The sequence below is a fragment of the Loxodonta africana genome, chromosome 5 (genome assembly GCF_030014295.1).
Source record: "Loxodonta africana isolate mLoxAfr1 chromosome 5, mLoxAfr1.hap2, whole genome shotgun sequence".
Classification (NCBI taxonomy): Eukaryota; Metazoa; Chordata; class Mammalia; order Proboscidea; family Elephantidae; genus Loxodonta; species Loxodonta africana.
In genome coordinates this window covers 157,863,124-157,881,651 of record NC_087346.1, presented here as the reverse complement: position 1 = coordinate 157,881,651, position 18,528 = coordinate 157,863,124, and the positions used below count along the sequence as shown (strand labels likewise).

At 51.2% G+C, this 18,528-nt stretch overlaps 1 protein-coding gene across 1 annotated transcript in view; it reads left to right on the top strand.

Annotated features, from left to right (window-relative positions):
* The window catches only part of ZFYVE28 (zinc finger FYVE-type containing 28), a 127,577-nt gene that overhangs the window by 44,023 nt on the left and 65,026 nt on the right, over positions 1–18,528 (top strand). Inside the window, exon 2 of the mRNA XM_064286150.1 lies at positions 5,950–6,090. Coding sequence (XP_064142220.1) covers positions 5,950–6,090 — 141 coding nt within the window. The remainder of the gene's footprint in view (positions 1–5,949; positions 6,091–18,528) is intronic.

Below are 18,528 nucleotides of genomic sequence, written 5' to 3'. Positions count from 1 at the left end.
TTGCTTACTTGATCTTGAAAGCACTAAAGTGAGCCATAGCTGTGGGGATTAGAGACAGTTCCTGGTCCTTTGGTTCAAGCTGACCTCTCCTCTTTCCCCAGCTTCTACCCTAAAACGATGAGGAGGCTCCAGGACAGAAAGCGGCCCCCATTAGTCATAACTGAAGGGAACGTGAAGGCAGAGGCGCCAGGGCTTGGCTTCAGGGCGGTGGGGACAGGTGGTGAGTGGGCACAGATCCCTCCCCAGGACTGTGCACACGTGGACTTACATGCACACACATACACAGACACACACATTTATATATGTGCACACACACTTGTAGTTGCACGTGTATAACACACATGCTAACTTACACATTAACAAGTGCATGCCGTTGCACACTCATGAGTGCACACAATGCACACACACGTGCACTCAGCTCCACACACAAGCACACACACACGTGCACACACATACACAGTCACCCACATAGCCACACGTGTGTACACACACACACGTGCACACGCATTCACATGCACACACACGTGCACACACACGGCAGCAGTGTGACAGCCTGTCTAGGTCGCAGGGAGGGGCTCACAGGGAGCAGAGGGGATGTGCGTACAGCCCTCTCTGAGGCCCTGTCCCCTCTGCCGTCTGTGCAGCAGCGATGACGCTGTGTCCACAAGAGCGTGTGGGGTGGAGCAGGGCTCTGTCTTCCTGACGGTGGCTCACGGGCACTGTTAACCCCTCCTGGACCTTCCTTCATCTCTGAACATGCTCTCTCCAGCCTCAGCGAACCACAGTGATGTAATCCACAGCAGTGTGGGCCCCTGGCTTACCTGGGCAGTTGGCGTGGGTGTTTGGATGGGGGTCTGTTTATAGCTGGGGAGCTTTTTTGTACAGGGCAGAGAATAATTTCTGCGTTTTTCTCTGGAAAGGCCTGGGTACAGACCCCCCCCACCCTCCTTTTGGGGCCAAGATCTCACCTCCTGGAGGCATCTTTGTCCATGCAGTGCCCTAAATTCACACTTGGCCCATTAGTCAGCCAGATGGCGGCTCTCTGGCCCCAGGAAGGGCTCCTGCTGCCTGCCGGGCCGTTGTGACCACGTAGGCTTAGCTCCAGCTGGAGAGAGACCTTGCTACCGGGATGGGCCTCCCTCTGCTGGCCTCCTCGCCCCCCCATCCCATGGTTCTGAGGGGACCTGGCAGGTTTGGGGGCCCGAGGCAGCCGGTGGGCTCTAGTGACAGGGTCAGCTCCCTGAGGGGGGCCGTGCAGAGCGGCCTTGGCCCCCTCCCGAAGAAGGGTACCCCTCTTGCAGTGGAAGTGGCAGGAAGGCACTGGTGGGTGGGCTGTGCCCACTGGGAACGAGGTACTGTTCTTTGCTCTCCCCCTCCTTCCTTGGGATGAGGGGTGTCAGCCTGGGGTCGGCTAGGGGCTGGTCAGAATTCTGGGGGCTGCGTTTGAGAGCAAAGGGGCAAGGCCTAGGTTCTGTTCTGCAAGCCGACGGCCTCGAGGCCTGGGAGGGCGTTCTCCCTGGGGCCCTGCCCTGTGGGGAAGGGCCGGGAGAGCTGTCTCCTGGCATCCTTTTCCCTTATTCTTCCAGTCAGTAGAACAAGAAAGAGGCGAAAAGGGTTGCCTCCCTTCCCCCAGCCCCAGTCTTGGGATCACCCACGGGTGACTTTCTGTCAGGGGTGTGACAGAAACCTGGGTGAGAAGGCCAAGCTGGTGGAGGGGACGTTTTGGTTCCCAGGACCAGGGGAGGCACAAGATGCCAGGACCTGTGGTGATGCTGGTGGGTGGGCAGGGATGGCAGGAGGGTGTCACCTGCATAGCTACAAACCGATTTGTTCTGGTTGGAACCCTTCCTGAGAGAATTTGCATCTCTAACAAGTTCTCTGCTGATAATTTGCATTTCCACCCCAGATATACTGAATCAGAATCTACACTTTAACAAGATCCCCTGGCGATTCTTATGTATAACTTCCTGGGACCTTGTTAGAAATGCAATTTCTCAGCAGGGGTTCGAACCAGAATGAACCAGTTCAAAGCCCTGCTCTCCTGGCATCTGCTGGGGTACCAGCCCACAGGGCAGGGGTCTCGGTCTGTCGTGTTCCTCCTGGCCCCAGTCTAGACGAGCACCCTGCAGAGAGGGGTGCTCAGGTGGCATCTGTTGGATGGATAGATAGATGCATAGAAGGAAGGGTGGATGGATGATGGATGGGTGGTATGGATTGATGGGTGTGGTGGGTAGGTATGGATAGATGGACTGGTGGGTAGGTGGATAAAAGGATGAGTGGATGAATGGAAGGAAGGATGGGTGGAAGATGGATGGGTGGATAGATGGTAGATGATGGATGGGTAGATGAATAGATGTTGGATGGGTGAATAGATGGATGGATGAATAGTTGCCAGATTCTCTTCCCCTGAAGACAGGGATCTCCACAGTTCAGGGGGCCTCCAGCATCTCCCAGGCTTACTTGTGTTCAGCAGCGTGGCCAGAGAGTGAGGCTCTTCTCTTTTCAGCTATTGTGTGAAAAGTACTAGGGAAGAATTCTCATTGGCCCTGCCTGGGTCACATGCCCACCACCCCTTGGACCAATCATTGGGTCCGGGACAACCAAGTGCCATGAGTGGCCCAGTCAGGTCCTGACCCACCTGGTCACTATAAGACATGGAGGGCAGCATAGCTATGGCTCTGGAAAGTCTTGGGAGCTGGGCAGGCCCCATGTGGGGCTGCTCAGCCCCTTTGGGGTTTCCTCTCCCCACCCCAAGGCCTAGGCCATCATCTCTAGCTTATCAGGAGAGCCAGGCCCTGGTGAATAGTCTATAATGAGAGCAGCCAAGAACCCTGACAGCCAAGGAAACAGAACCCTGGGCCAAGGCCACTTAATGGGGTGGGAGCAGAATGTCAGCATGTGTGGAGACCACGGGTTTGAATGGGAAACAAATTGCAAGAAAAAGGGAAGCTATGAAAATAAAATTGTATTATATTGAATACAATATAAACACTACTATGCACAAATTCTTAGGTTGAATAAAAAGAGTGAATCAGGTGTTGGTTTTTGTGCCGTCGTGTGTGTACCAGCAAATTTTAATGCTCACGTGATCTGGTATTTGTACCTCCCCTTTATCTCTCTCTGCATGATCATGAATGTACGTTCAAGGGCTTGGTCACTTTTTGCATCCTTGAAACCAGGTCCAAGGGAACCAGCCATTTGTACCTTGGGCAGTCACATGCCAGGCGGAAGGATGTGCAGGTGCAAAGGCCCAGGGGCCAGTGAGCTGCTGAGTATGTAGGATGAGAAGAGGTGAGAAGGCCAGGAGACCGAGAAGGCCAGCAGGGCTGCAGCACAGCTGGAGGACTGGGGTCAGGCAGTCAGCAGGGTCTGCTTCTGGCCTGTGGGGAGCCTGGATTTTTTCTAGGTGTGATGGACACTCTTCAAGACCCAGACTGGGAAAGCCCTGCATGTTTGGTGGAAGGCCCAAATCCACTGACATTTCCTGGCATTACAGAAACCGGGGTGAGAAGGCTGAGAAGCTTCTAGAGAGCGGGGAATGGTACCATCAATGACCCTTGATTCATGTTAAATGTTACTGTGTCACTCTGGGCACCTTCATTCATGGCTTTCTTTATCGTTTTAGTTTTAAGAATAAAAACACATTTTCTAGAGGCAGTTTCCTGGTCCTGGGGCCCCTTATCTGTGGGTCCTCCGGGGATGGGGCATTGAGGACCTGGTGTCTGGGGTGGAGGGAGCATGCCTGATTTCCCCAGAGACCCCCTCCTTCCCGGTGACACAGACCTTCCAGCCACCAGTGGCTTCGCTTATGGTGGAATGCTGAGGGAGTTAGGACAGGTGGGCCAAGGGCACTGGCTGGAAAGATTCTTGTCGAAAGCTGAGGGAAGAGTGGTCTAAAGCTCGGGGTAAGCAGGAGTCCTGGGCCAAGGAGCAGTGCTGGCGATGACCCCTAGCAAGCTAGCAGGGGGCCTTGGAACAAGGTCACACCTGCCTGTGGTGCGGGGCTGGGGGTGATGGTGGGGGAGATGGGGTGGAGGCACAACTGGTGGAAGGTAGGGCTGGTGGGGGCGGAGCCTGTTGTGGGCAGGACCAGTGTAGGGGTGTGGCCAGTGGGGGGCAGGGACGGAAGAACGACTGGAAGAAGGGGCTGAGGTAGGGCCTCGGGCCGGCTAGTGAAGGGGCTGGGCCTTTGGGCTTGAGCAGGTGGAGGGATGGGACCACACGGTTGGCAAGGGTTGCAGGCGGTGCCTGTGGATCCAGGCCCACTGGGCGGGACCAGTGGGGTGAGTGGAGTCAGTGGGTCAGGGCCTACAGAGAGAGTGGCCCTGTGGCAGGTGGGGTCTGTGGAGCCAGTGGGAATGGGGCCTGTAGGGGCAGGACCTGCGGAGGACAAGGTGGGGGGCCAGAGGGGGGTGCCTGTGTGGCAGTGGCGTCACTGGGAGGGCGTGGGAGTGACACTGTCAGAATGGGTGACAACGAAATGACTGTCTATAAAAATTTTATTCAATGTTTCATTGGAACTTTATTATGTTTTGTAAAAATATCCCTGTAGTTAGTTACGACGATGAAAACATTTCTCGTAAACCTAGTTTGTAAGTAGCAATTTATCTACAAAGCTGAAACTGTGTGCTAATTTGCTTTTTGAACCTCCTAATTCACTCCTCAGAGCTGTCACTGTTACTCAACTACAGTGACAGTTAGAATCACGGGGTGTCCTCTCTACCCCTACACACACAGGCTGTTTTTCGTTGCTGCTGGTGTGTTTATCGTCTCTGATTTTGTCAGATTTTCTGGTGCTTTAGCTACAATATTGTGGTCATTAGTATTTGTGAATCTGTGTCAATAAGTTTTTTGAGAATGAAGTAGTCATTAAAGGAAAAGAGAAAGATCAAAAAAGGCCTCCGCTCAGTTACTAAAGATGTCGTGACTAATAAAGTCGTCAGTCAATGTAGAAAGATTTTACAGAAATTTTGTTGTTAGTATTCGTGTAATCTATGAAAGATTACATGTAAGCAATTTATAACTATATCACATATTTCTCTATGGTTAAAATCGACAATAAACATTACTAAGGATTTCTGGTGGCGCAGTGGTTAAGAGCTTGGCTGCTAACCAAAAGGTCGGCAGTTCAAATCCATCAGCTGCTCCTTGGAAACCCTATGGGGCAGTTCTGCTCTGTCCTGTAGGGTCACTATGAGTCAAAATCAACTTGACGGCAACAGGCTTGGTTTTGGTTTAAGGATTCTGTATGATCTGGTAGGGGAGGAGGTCCGTGGAGGGGGTGAAGGTATCATGAGTTACCACACTGAGTGATACCAACCCTAGTGACACGACTGCTGTGGAGGGCTGGCTGCTGGGATGTGCCGACTGGAGGGGCGGGACCCGTGGGGGCAGGGCCTCGGGGGCCAGCTGCTGCAGGGGAGCAGCCTGCGGAGAAGGGGTCGTCGGGGTCGTCAGGAGGAGCAGGCTGAGGGAGGGTGGGGCAGGCAGGGGAGCAGCCTGCGGAGAAGGGGTCGTCGGGGTCGTCAGGAGGAGCAGGCTGAGGGAGGGTGGGGCAGGCAGGGGAGCAGCCTGCGGAGAAGGGGTCGTCGGGGTCGTCAGGAGGAGCAGGCTGAGGGAGGGTGGGGCAGGCAGGGGAGCAGCCTGCGGAGAAGGGGTCGTCGGGGTCGTCAGGAGGAGCAGGCTGAGGGAGGGTGGGGCAGGCAGGGGAGCAGCCTGCGGAGAAGGGGTCGTCGGGGGTCCTCAGGAGGAGCAGACTGAGGGAGGGTGGGGCAGGCAGGGGAGCAGCCTGCGGAGAAGGGGTCGTCGGGGGTCCTCAGGAGGAGCAGGCTGAGGGAGGGTGGGGCAGGCAGGGGCTCGGCCTGCAAAAGAGTGGGGGCTCTGGGGGCGGGGCAGGTGGCATGCCTGTTGGGTGGGGCAGGCTCTGTCACCTCCCTGTCTCCCTTGCAGAGGTCAGACCCGCAGCTGCTTGCCCAGTTCTACTACGCAGACGAGGAGTTGAACCAGGTGGCGGCAGAGCTGGACAGCCTGGACGGGCGGAAGGAACCGCAGAGGTGCACCCTGCTGGTCAGCCAGTTCCGCTCCTGCCAGGTGAGCAGTTTCATGGGGTCCCTGGCGGGAGCCCATCCGTCCTGAGCGGGCATCGCGGGGGTGCTGGGCCTGCCTTCTCTGCTGGCCTCCCAGGTGGGCCCATGGGGCCCCTGGGCCGGCCTATGGGACATAAGTCAGAGCTGTGGACCCCGCCCCCAGGTCCACCTGGTCTCCAGGGCTGCCATGGCCAAGTGCCGCAAAGCGGGTGCCCTGTGAGAACAGAAGTGCGTCGTCTGTCTGTCCTGAAGGCTGGAAGTCTAAATTCAGGGCATCAGCAGGCCACATTCCCTCGAAGGTGCTAGGGAGGGGTCCTTCTATTTCTCTCCTGGCTTCTGGTGGCCCCAGGTGTTTCTTAGATTGTGGCAACTTCACTCCATTCAGTGCCTCCGTCTTTACATGGCTGCCTGCCCTCTGCGTCTTGTCTCCTCTTTTATAAAGACACCTGTCATATAGAATTGGTGGTGCAGTGGTGGTGCAGCAGTTTAGAGCTCAGCTGCTAACCGAAAGGTGAGGAGTTCGAATCTACCAGGCGCTGCTTGGAAACCCTATGGAACAGTTCTACTCTGTCCTATAGCGTCACTATGATTTGGAATCAACTGGACAGCAATGGGTTTGTTTTTTTGGGGTCATGTAGCATTAGGACTCACCTTACTCCAGTGTGACCTCATGTTAACCTGACAACATGTTCAAAGGCCCTATTTCCAAAAAATGTCACGTTCATAGGTACAGGGATTGGACTTGAACACATCTTTCGGGGAACACAATTCGATCCATAACAGGGTCCATTCAGTCTGGTTGGTGAAATAAGGCATAGGAGAAGGGGACAGCTTTGAGCAGGACAGGCGGAGTCTTGAGGTAGGTTAGAAGTTGCCAGGGGTGCAGGATATGCTTTGCAAGCAGAAGTTGGAGGGAACCCGGGTGATGAGAAGCGAGCAGGTGCCTGGGCCTGGAAGCTGCCAGGGTGGGAAGGGCCCAGGCCTGCTGAGGTGCGCTCCATCCAAGACTAGTGGGACCACAGCGCGGCCATCAGCCTCCCCTGCTGCTGACTCATGTCCCCTGAGCTTCTGCTGCATAATTCAGCCGTGGCCAGGAGCTGCTGCTAAAAATACCTTCAGCTAACAACATTTTCTTCCCAGTTTACAAAGCGTTCGGTAGGCTCTACCAGCATGGGAGCATCTGGTGCACATTTTTGTCAAGTGACAATCACGGGTCTTTCACAAAGCGCGGGGACATCCTGGGCGTATTCTCCCACAATGTCTTGCTGGGCCTTTGCTACCCTGGAGGAGGGGGCTGGGTGTGCCTACCTGATGGGAGGGAGCATGCCACTTCCAGCACAAGGGTCCTGTCTCACGTGCCCACTGTGCTCGGCCACAGCCCAGGCTGGCTGCAGACCCGGCCCTGCTCCCTGTGCCCAAAGGCAGGCCCCCCAGGTGCAGCTCTGGCAGGACTCCCAGCATCAGAACTACCGTGTCTGTGGCCAGGAGGGCTTTTCTGACCAGCTTGGACTCTGGGATTTTCTGGTCAGCGTGGGCTCTGGGCTCTGGGCTCTTCATTCTTTTGGGCCTCAAGGCTTCGAGCAATTCAGTGAAGCCCGTGTGCCTGTGCAGAGGTTTGGACCAAACGTCTCAGGCTCCTTTTGAAATAGGCTTCTGTGTGCCCAGGACAAGTCCCAGCTCCCAGGCGGCCCAGTTAGCTGAAGTTCCTGCCCAGGGCAACAGGTACCAAGGTACCTGTGGAGCCTGGAGGAGGAAGCCTACCTGATAGGAGGGGACCCCACGGAAAGCAGTTTCCCCTTGGGGAGAGGGTGCTTCTAGGGAATCGAAGGCTGTCTGCCCTCAGGTCCCATCTGTGAAAAAGGGCGCCATGTGGGAAGCTGCTCATAGTGGTTGCCTGTGTGGCGGGGGCTCTTTTCCCTTTATACCTCCTCTGGCTCATGTGCATTTTTTTTTAACGTGATGGCGTAGATGATAAAGTATTGCATTAAGTGAGTACTAAAATGTAAGGAAAGCGCCCAGTAGTACGATGTTAAGCTCTTGGCTGCTAACTGGAAGGTTGGCAGTTGGAACCCACCCAGCGGCTCTGTGGGAGAAAGACCTGATGACCTGCTTCCATGAAGATTACAGCCAAGAAAACCCTGTGGGGCAGTTCTACTCTGTCACATGGAGGTGCCATGAGTCGAAATAGACTTGACAACACACAGCAACAACAACAACAAAAGGTGATCATGGGGACTAGACAGAGGGCCTCTGCCCAGGAGCACAAAGCAGCTGGGCCTGTGGGGGGCTGTCAGAGCTGGCTGGGGGGTCCAGATGTAAGGAGCAGTAGGGGTGGGAGCAGGGGCACCAGGCTGTATGGGGCTGTGGAACTCAGTGGCCGCTTCTTGGGATGGGGCCGCTGATGGCTTTTAGCAAGAACGCATTTCAATGAGATTTGCTCAGTGAGAAAGATCTGGAAGGGAATACTAGCAGGTACAGATAGTGAATTACACACACATCCTCCTCTTCTCTGGGGGCCTCTGAAGGAGCTGTGAGGCATGGAGATTGTCAAACCCTCAACGCCATCTGATGTGGTGGTCACCTCCTACTTGGTGGTCTTTGTCCACTTGACTTGCAGGACCCCTGCCCCCTCACTCCTACCCCGCCAGGCCCTTCACCTCTCCCTTTGCCGTCCTCCTTGGGAGTGCCCTCTCATTTTCTTGTCTTCCTCTGTGGCAGCCTTGTCTGGACTTGGGGCTGCAGGCACCATCTGCACTGACCACTTCTACACGTACCCCTCCCAGATCCAGGTGTGTGCCCTGCACTGCTTCCCAGTGCTCCTCTGGGACGTCTCCCAGGCAGTTCAAACCCAACATGTCAGACCCGGAACCCTGCCTGGTTTCTGGTGAGGACAGCGCCTGCCTCCCAGGGGCTCAGGCCAGAACCTCAGAGGCACCCTCCCTCTCCGTTCCCTCTCGTACTGATGTCTGATCTAAGTCAGGAAATCCCATTGGTTCTACCTTCCACCTGTCTCCCAAATCCAGCCACTCTGTCTACCTCCCTGGCCACCCCTGTGTTCTCAGTCACCATCCTCTCTGTCCTGGGATCCTCAGGGACTCCCGCCATCCTCCCTGCCTTGGCCTCTGCCCCACTTTTGTCTTCTCTCAGCCAGGAGCCAGTGAAATCCTTGTGACACTGGAGTCAGACCCACCCCCTCCTCCACTCAGAGCCCTGCTAACCAAAGACAGTCCAAGGCTTCGAGGCCCTGCTGACCTGGACCCCGTGTGAGGTTCTCACCTCCCTGCTGCAGTGAATCTTCCAGGTGGTGATCCCAACCCGCCTGCTCCCTAAAGCTCCCACTCAGTTGTGAACAGACGGCTGAGGGGTTGGAGGAGGGCCTCCAGGAAGGAAGTGAGAAACCACGTGTCCACATGGAGACCAGATGACTCAGGAGGATCTGATACCGATGGGGAACGGAAAAGCACAGAGAAACCCTCAATCATGGTTCTCTGAGAGGTTTGAGGCGGTGCCAAATACTGCGTAGAACCACAGAACACCTCGAAAAGTGGCCACCAGAGAACATGAAGAGGCCTTCAGTGAGAGGTTTGAGAGGTTCCACTGAGAAGATCTCTCCGGGAGTATAAAAAAAGAAAGGAACATGGAGGAGAAGAAACTTCTGGTCCCAGCCTGAGTGAGGCCAAGAGAGCAGACACAGATGGAGACAGTGGAGGGGGACTCCCTAAGAAACAGTGAGGCTGCTTCCCAGGCACAGAGCAGGCAGAGCAGGCGGGCTGGCGGGTGTCTCAGACTGCCACTGCTGCTATAACAAATACCACAGTGGTCACTTTAAAGAAGAGAAATTCAGTGTCTCATAGCTCTGGAGGCTCGGAGTCCAAATCAGGGTTTCACCTTGTGGATTCTTTCCTTGTTGGTAGTCCTGGGAGTTCCATTGTCCTTGGTGGTCCTTGCATGGTATCTGTCTTCCCTGACGTGTGCTTATTCCTGTGTCTAACCTGCTCCTTTTTTTTTTTTTTTTAAACTCAGAAGTGATTAGGTTTAGGACACACCCTACACTGATTTGACCTCATTAGCCTAACAAAGAAATCCCTATTCTCCAAAGAGATCATGCCCACAGGTATAACCTAAAACCAAACCAAACCCACTGTCATCAAGTCATTCCGACTCATAGTGACCCTATAAGGACCCTATAAGGATTAGGATTCCAACTCATATTTTGGGGGACACAACTCAATCTATAACAGTGGGGATGCAAATGTCACGCCATGCCGTAGTATAAGCTCCAGGGAGTTAGAGAAGGAACTCAGCTTTTACAGAATCCATGGCGGGCCAGAAAAGTGGGTTCTGGCTGGTTTCCAGGATGACCCCCATCTCTCATGATGACCAAGGGACCAGAGAGGCCAGAGGGTCCTTTGACTTGCTGGGCCATTGACACCCTTTTTCCCATCATAAAGTGCCCTTATTGTGCCCACCATGCTGGACACTCATAACTCACAGCTAACACCCTCTCCTGTGTCTGCTCTCAGCGGGGGGTGGAGGGAAGGCTGTGGCTTCCAAGAGTGAATTTTTTTTCCCAACCTGCTTATGCCGGTTCACTTGTTATTACAATTTTGTGTTGTACAAACTGAAAACTAAGTTTTTGCCTGACTTGGACAGCCTTGGTAGGGTAAATCAGGAAAAGGAAAATGTCTCTGGAATTGGGTGTGGGTAACATTTAGAGAAACAAATCATAAAAATCTAAAAGGGTTTTGCACTCACATAGCAATACAAGTGTCTTTTCTTGTTTTACTCTGAAGACACCTATGTTCAGGTCCTCCAGACCACTGTAGAATTGGTGATTCCTGAGGAATCACAAGGCTCTGCATGTAGTCTTACTCACAGCTGATCTTTATTACAGCAAGAGGACACACAGCAAGCTGAGCACAGGGAAAAGGCGCGTGGGGCTAAGTCTGGCGAAACCAGACATGAGCTTCCAGGGTCCTCTCCCTGTAGACTCACATGGGCCGCACTTCATTCCCCCTGCAGGCCTCCTTATTGGATACTCAATGCCCAGAGTTTTTTGGGGGCCTGGTCACATAGGAAGGATCCCTGGTAGCGCAGTGGTTAAGTGCTCAGCTGCTAACCGAAAGGTTGGCCTTTGGAACCCACCAGCTGCTCCATGAGAGAGATAGGGCAGTCTGCTTCCACAAAGATTACAGTCTTGGAAACCCTATGGGGCAGTTCTACTCTGTCCTATGGGTCTCTGTGAGCTGGAATCGACTTGACGGCAAAGGGTTTGGTGTTTTAGTTTATGGTCAGCTTAGGAGCCCTGGAGGTGCAGTGGTTAAGTGCTTGGCTGTTAACTGAAAGGTTGGCAGTTTGAACCCACCAGTTGCTCTGTGGAAGAAAGATCTGGCAGTCTGTTTCCATAAAGATCACAGCCTTGGAAAACCTGTGGGGCAGTTCTACTCTGTTCTACAGGGTCACTGTGAGTCAAAATCTATTCAATGGCAGTGGTTTGGTCACGTGGACATCTCTGCCTGGCATGTCCCAAAATTCCAGACTCCTCGAAGGGAAGCAGGAGTTCAGCGCTGACCACATTGCTCTAATGGACTGCGTGGGCTCAGTGAGCTACTCTTGTCAAGACATGGTGGGAACCGTCCCCAGATCCAAGCTCCCAAATGCCAGCTAGGGGCCGATATACAAACAGCCTTTCTAAGGAAGCAGTCAGATGTGCTGTGTGGATGCTCTTCTGCTGACCCCCAATTGGAAATTGTAGCCGATGTCCACTTAGAGCCCCCACACCCAGAGAAACGGGTTAAAAGAACAGCAAAGGATGCCTTCATGGGCATATTTCAATTTAATAAAATGTGTAAGATGTGTGGAAAATGGAAAACTTTAAGTTCCTTTGCAGCAGAAATGGTTTGCACTTAGCTGCTAACTGAAAGGTTGGCGGTTTGAACCCACCCAGTGGCTCCGCAGGAGAAAAGACCTGGCAATCTGCTCCCATAAGTATTATAGCTAGAAAACCCTATGGGGCAGTTCTGCACTGTCACATGGGGTTGCTATAAGTTGGAATCAACTTGACAGCACCTAACAACAACACTAATCAAAAGGTTGGCAGTTCAAACCCACCTAGTGGCCCCACAGAAGAAAGACCTGGTGACTTGCTTCCATAAGATTACAGCCTAGAAAACCTTATAGAGTAGTTTTATCCCGTACCACATGGGGTCACCATGAGTTGGAACTGACTGGATGGCAACAGGTTTGTTACTTGTTTGGTTTGGTTTTTGGGAAGCTGGGTGTGATGGTGAAGGTTGTGTGTCAACTTGGCTGAGCCATCATTCTCAGTAGTTTGGCAGTTGTATGATGTTGTGATCATTTCCATGATGAGATTTGATAAAATGTGATCACCTCCATGATGGGATCTGCTGTGAGTAGCCAATCAGTTGAAAGAGTGTTTCCTTGGGCATGAGGCCTGCATTGAATGTAAGTGGACATTCTGGCAAGACTCGTGGGCTTTTGCTCACTCTGGATCCTGCCGCTGTCTCCTGTTTGTCTAATCTCTGGTTCTTGGGACTTGAGCTAGCAGCTCACCTGTGGTCTTGCCTGCTGATCTTGGGATTTGTCTATCTTTGCAACCTGTGAGCAAGAGCCCTGCTCTCTGACCTACTGATCGATCTTGGGTTTGCCAGCCCCTGTGGGTATGTGAATCAGGAGATGCCTCTATCCTGACCCACGTGTTTGAGATGTTCCTGTTTCTACAACCCTGTGAGCCATTTTCTTGATATAAATATATACATTTATACACTTTACTGGTTTTGCTTCTCTAGAGAACCCAACCTAAGATGGGACATTTTGTCTTTTCTCATCTTCCGGCTGCTCATTTGACTGTCCTCTGTAGGCTTGTCTGTTTGGTTACACGCTCCCTCATTTATTTGATAGCAGACCTGCATGGGGGGTGGGGAATGTCACAGGGAGTGAGGACATTTCTCGGCCCTCAGGTTGTTGGAGTCAGGAAAGTGTTGCATGAACAAAGCCTGTGACGCATGAGTTGACGTGCGTTCCCTCAAAACGTGAAAAGTCTGGTGAGGTGGGTTTAGAATGAGCAGTTGTGCCAGGAGCAGCCCACCTTAACCAGCACGTCATTCTTTCATGGCCTTGATTTTAGTTGTGGTGAAAATATATACAACAAACATTTATCTGTTTAACAATTTCTACGCGTACACAGTTCAGTGACACTGATTACATTCTTTATGTTATGCCACCATTATTACTATCCTTTTCCAAATCACTCCACCACCATCAGCATAAACTCAATGCCCCAGAGATGACCTTGTCATTGTGGGGAGATTAGCCAAGGCCTATGGGCTCCTCCTAATGGCCAGATTTAGCCCCCGTACCCCGACCTGAGTCAGTTCCCAGCAGGACACAGATGTCCGTGTCAAGAACCTGGAGCCATGACTTTCTTGGCATTGGGGCCGGTGCTTCAGTGGCTCAGCACAGCCAGTGGACACCCTCTGCTTGCCCCACAGTTGTCAGACCCAGCCTAGGTGACCCATTCCCAAGTCCCCTCTCCCCCTCACTCCCACCTGGAGCATATCAGGCCTCCAGGTACCATCTGAACCCTCAGTGGCACATCGGGGCATCTGTGCAAAGAAGGCATGGCAGTGCTTGCCCGGCCCAGCCCAGCTTCCCAGGGCCTCCAGGAACGTGGATGTGGGAGGCACAGGGCCCTGGAGGGCTACATACTGTGGGTCCCTGGCTGGGTTCTGTTCACAGTGGCCTCCTTCACCCTCCCCTGGCTTTTCCCCACAGGTCAGCACCTTCTGGCTTGGGTATTGAATCCATGCAAGGGAGCTTGCCCTTCTTTCCAGGGAGCCTCGTCCTCCTTGGAGGTGGCGGGTCTCCACACGGGTCCTCTGGGGGACGATCTGCCAGCATTCCTGCTGGGAAGTCTGATTCCTCTCATTGGCAAGGCCACAGAGAGCCTCATGCATTCTGAGCTCCTGCCAGACAAGAATGAGAGCTTTATGAACCGCCTGTCTGCTGGGCTGGCTGTTGACAGTGGAGAGTAGAGGAATGGTGTTGGTGGCTGGCTGCTGGCTTGCTCAGTGATGGGAGGAGAGAGGAAACCCTGGGTGGAGCAACAGTTAATCCTCTGGGCTGCAAACAAAGGTTGGAAATTGAGTCCACCTAGAGGCACCTTGGAAGAAAGGCCAGATGATCTACTTCCAAAAAATCAGGCACTGAAAACCCTATGGAGCATAGTTCTATTCTGACACACATGAGGTTGCCATGAGTTGGAACTGACTTGATGATAGCTGGTGTAGTTTGTTTTTTTGAAGGAGAGGAACATTCTGGCTGTATTTCTTCTGAGACAGATTTGTTTGTTCTTCTGGCAGACCATGGTATATTCAGTATTCTTTGGCAACACCATAATTCAAAGACATCAATTCTTTGGTCTTCCTTATTCATTGTCCAGCTCTTGCATGCATATGAGGCAATTGAAAATACCGTGGCTTGGGTCAGGTGCATCTTAGTCCTCAAAGTGACATCTTTGCTTTTTAACACTTTAAAGAGATCTTTTGCAGCAGATTTGCCCAGTGCAATATGTCATTTGATTTCTTTACTGCTGCTTCTGTGGGCGTTGATTGTGGATCCAAGTAAAATGAAATCCTTGACAATTTCAGTATTTCCTTTTTTTATCATATTGCTTATTGGTCCACTTGTGAGGATTTCTGTTTTCTTTATGTTGAGTAGGTCTAATCCATACTGAAGGCTGTTGTCTTTGATCTTCATCAGTAATGGATGAGAACACAGTATTAAGGTCGTGGTAACCCACAATGAGGCACCATTTATTCTTTTCAAGTTAATAAAATGCCAAATGTGGACGTTGAATGGAGAAGCAGTGGGTATCTTGTAGGCAGTGTATATTTGAGTCTTGCTTTTTTATCTAATCTGACTATCTCTGCCTTTTAGTTGGAGTGTTTGGGTCATTTATATGTAATGTAATCTTTGTCGAAGGACCTCGGTGGTGCAGTGGTTAAGTACTCGGTTGCTAACTGAAGGTCAATGGTTCAAACTCACCAGCCACTCTGTGGGAGAAAGTTGTGGCAGTCTGCTTCCACAAAGATTTACAGCCTTGGAAACCCAATGGGGCAGCTCTACTCTGTCCTATAGGGTCACTGTGAGTTGGACTCAACTCCATGGCAATGGGTGATCTTTGATATTATAAGGATTTGAGGTCTGCATCCCACTGCTCTCCTGCTCCCTCAGGGGTTCTCTGTTGTGTTCCCTGTCAGGGCAGTCATCAGTTGTAGCCGGGCACCATCTAGTCCTTCTGGTCTCAGGATGATGTAGTCTCTGGTTCATGTGGCCCTTTCTGTCTCTTGGGCTTGTAATTACATTGTGTCCTTGGTGTTCTTCGTGCTCCTTTGATCCAGGTGGGTTGAGACTCATTGACGCATCTTAGATGGCTGCTTGCTAGCGTTTAAAACCCCAGACACCACTCTTCAAAGTGGGATGCAGAATGTTTTCTTAATAGATTTTATTATGCCAGTTGATTTAGATGTCCCTTGAAACCATGGTCCCGAAACCCCTGCCACGCTGGCTTTCGAAGCATTCAGTTTATTTAGGAAACTTCTTTGCTTTTTGTTTCGAGCTTTCTTATGATGAACATATATTAATTTTTATTTAACAAATAAAGAAAAAAATTTACCCTTTCCATGTTTATGTAATTCTACAGAATAAATGGTAGATTTTTTTAAAGAATGGGATATATATACTTTTAATTTTATTGTGCTTTAGGTGAAAGTTTACAGCACAAATTAGTTTCTCATTTGAAAATGTGTACACAAATTGTTTTGTGACATTTGGTTGCATTCCCCACAATGTGTCAGCACTCTTCCTCTTTCCATTCTGGGTTCCCTGTGTCCATTTGTTCAATTTTTCTGTCCCTTCCTGCCTTTTCATCCTTGCTTTTGGGGCGGCATTGCCCATTTGATTTTGTATACTCGATCGAACCCAGAAGCGCGTTCCTCGTGTGTTACTCTTTGTTTTATAGGCCTGTCTAATCTTTGGCTGAAAGGTGGGCTTCAAGGGTGGCTTCAGTTCTGAGTTAGCAGGGTGTCTGTGGCCATACTCTCAGGGGTTCCTCCAGTCTCTGTCAGACCAGTAAGCCTGGTCTTTTTTTGTGAATTTGAATTTTGTTTTACATTTTTCTCCCTGTTCTGTCTGGGACCCTCTATTGTGATACCTGTCAGAGTGGTTGATAGTGGTAGCTAGGCACCATCTAGTTTCTTCCAAGCTCAGGCTGGTGAAGGCTGTGATTGATGTCGTTCATTAGTCCTTTGGACTAATATTTGGTTGTATCTTTGGTTTTCTTCATTCTTCTTTGCTCCAGAGGGACAGGACCAATATATGTATCTTAGATGGCCACTCACAAGCTTTTAAGACCACAATGGCACTCACCAAAGTAGGATGTAGAACTTTTTTTAAAATGAACTGTTATGCAAATTGACCTCGATGCCCCCCAAGACCATGGTCCCTAGCCCTCAGCCCTAGTAACTTGGTCTCTCAAGGTGTTTGAATGTGTCTAGGAAGCTTCTATGGTTTTGCCTTGGTCAAGTTGTGCTGACTACCCCTATATTGTGTCTTGTCTTGCCCTTCACCGAAGTTAACACTTGTCTTCTATCTAGTTAGTGATTTTCCCTCCCCACCCCTCCCTCTGTCATAATCATCAAAGATTGTTTCTTTTTGTATATAAACCTTTTCTTGGGTTTTTATACTAGTGGTCTCATACAATATTTGTTCTTCTGCGATTAACATATTTCACTCAGCATAATGGCCGCCAGATTCATCCACACTGTGAGATGTTTGGAGGATTCATCATTGTTCTGTATTCTTGTGTAGTATTCCATTGTGTGTATGTACCATAATTTGTTTAGCCATTCATCTCTTGATGGGCACTTAGGTTGTTACCATCGTTTTGCTATTGCGAAGAAGAGAATAATTTTAAAGGAAAGAATGATCATAATTTAAAATGCAATAAAATGGGCTTCTTTGCTTTTTAAGCCAGAATATTCCTTAGAAGCGGGGATGGTGAAACTTGAGCTCTCTTACTTTGGACACATGACCAGGAAAGACTAACCACTAGAAAAAGACATCATGTTTGGTAAAGGAGAGGGCCAAAGAAAACAAGGGGAACCCGCCAGGAGATAGATTAACACAGTAGCTGCAGCACTGGCCTCAGACACACCGACGATCATGAAGATGGCTGAGGGCTCGGCAATGTTTTGCTGTTTCACATGGGGTCATTGAGAATCGGAGCTGACTCGACAGCGGCTAATAACAAGAGCTGTTTGGCTTTAATACAGAGAGTGTTAAAAATAGTTTTTTATACTTTGAACAGGAGGAAATAGCTTAAAATAATTTTAAAGAATTTTTAAAACAAAAGAATTCCTGTGTATTGAGGGCTTAGTCCAGGCTGGAGCCAAGGGTTTTACAAACATTGTCTCTGTTTTACCAGTCAGGGCCACGGGGGCAGAGGAATGGAGTGGCCCATCCCAGGTTGCCCAGCCATGAAGGCAAAGTCAGAGTCTCCACATCCCACAGAGCAGTGCCCCATTGTTGCTAATTGACTTACGTGCTGCTGTTACTGCTCTGCGGGCCTGAGAGACATTGGGAGGGGATGACACCTGAGTGGAGGAGTAGAGGATCAGCTGTGCTTGGTCTTGACGTTCCTGGTTTCATCTGACCCAAGAGGTGGGTCTGCACCCCTCACTCTACCGAGGAGTAAAGTGAGATTCAGAGAGAAGGAGACTTTTCCTGCATCACCAGTTGGGTGAGGGTCTGACATCGTGGCTTCTGCGATCGATGGTGCTGCGGGAGACCCTTTTGTTCACACAGGGAACACTGAAGTCCTTATAGGGACCAGGCCTAGAAGTCCACTCTTACGTGCTGCTGGTCTGAGATGGCAGGTCTCACACATTGTCTCTTAGGGAAATAGACATCTGCATTGTGAGTACTGCTGCCCTGACACAGGCAGATAATGTCACTAGGACATTACGACGGTGTGCCCGTTTCCTGGGGCCGCCGTAACACAGAACCACAAGCCTGATGACTTAGAACAACGAAGTTATTCCATCATAGTTCCGGAGGCCAGAAGTCTGGGATCAAGGTGCTCTAGCCCCTCGGAAGGCTCTGGGGAGGATCTTTCCCTGCCTCCCCCAGCTTCTGGTGGCTCCAGGCTTCCTCGACCTGTGGCTACGTCACTGCAGTCTCTGCTGGCGTCTCCACCTGGCCGTCTGCCCTGTGACCCTGCCTTCTCCTGTGTGTCTCTTACAAAAACACTTGTCGCTGGATTTTTTTTTTTTTTTTTTAGTGGTTAAGTGCTATGGCTGCTAACCAAAAGGTCAGCAGTTCGAATCCACCAGGCGCTCCTTTGAAACCCTGTGGGGCTGTT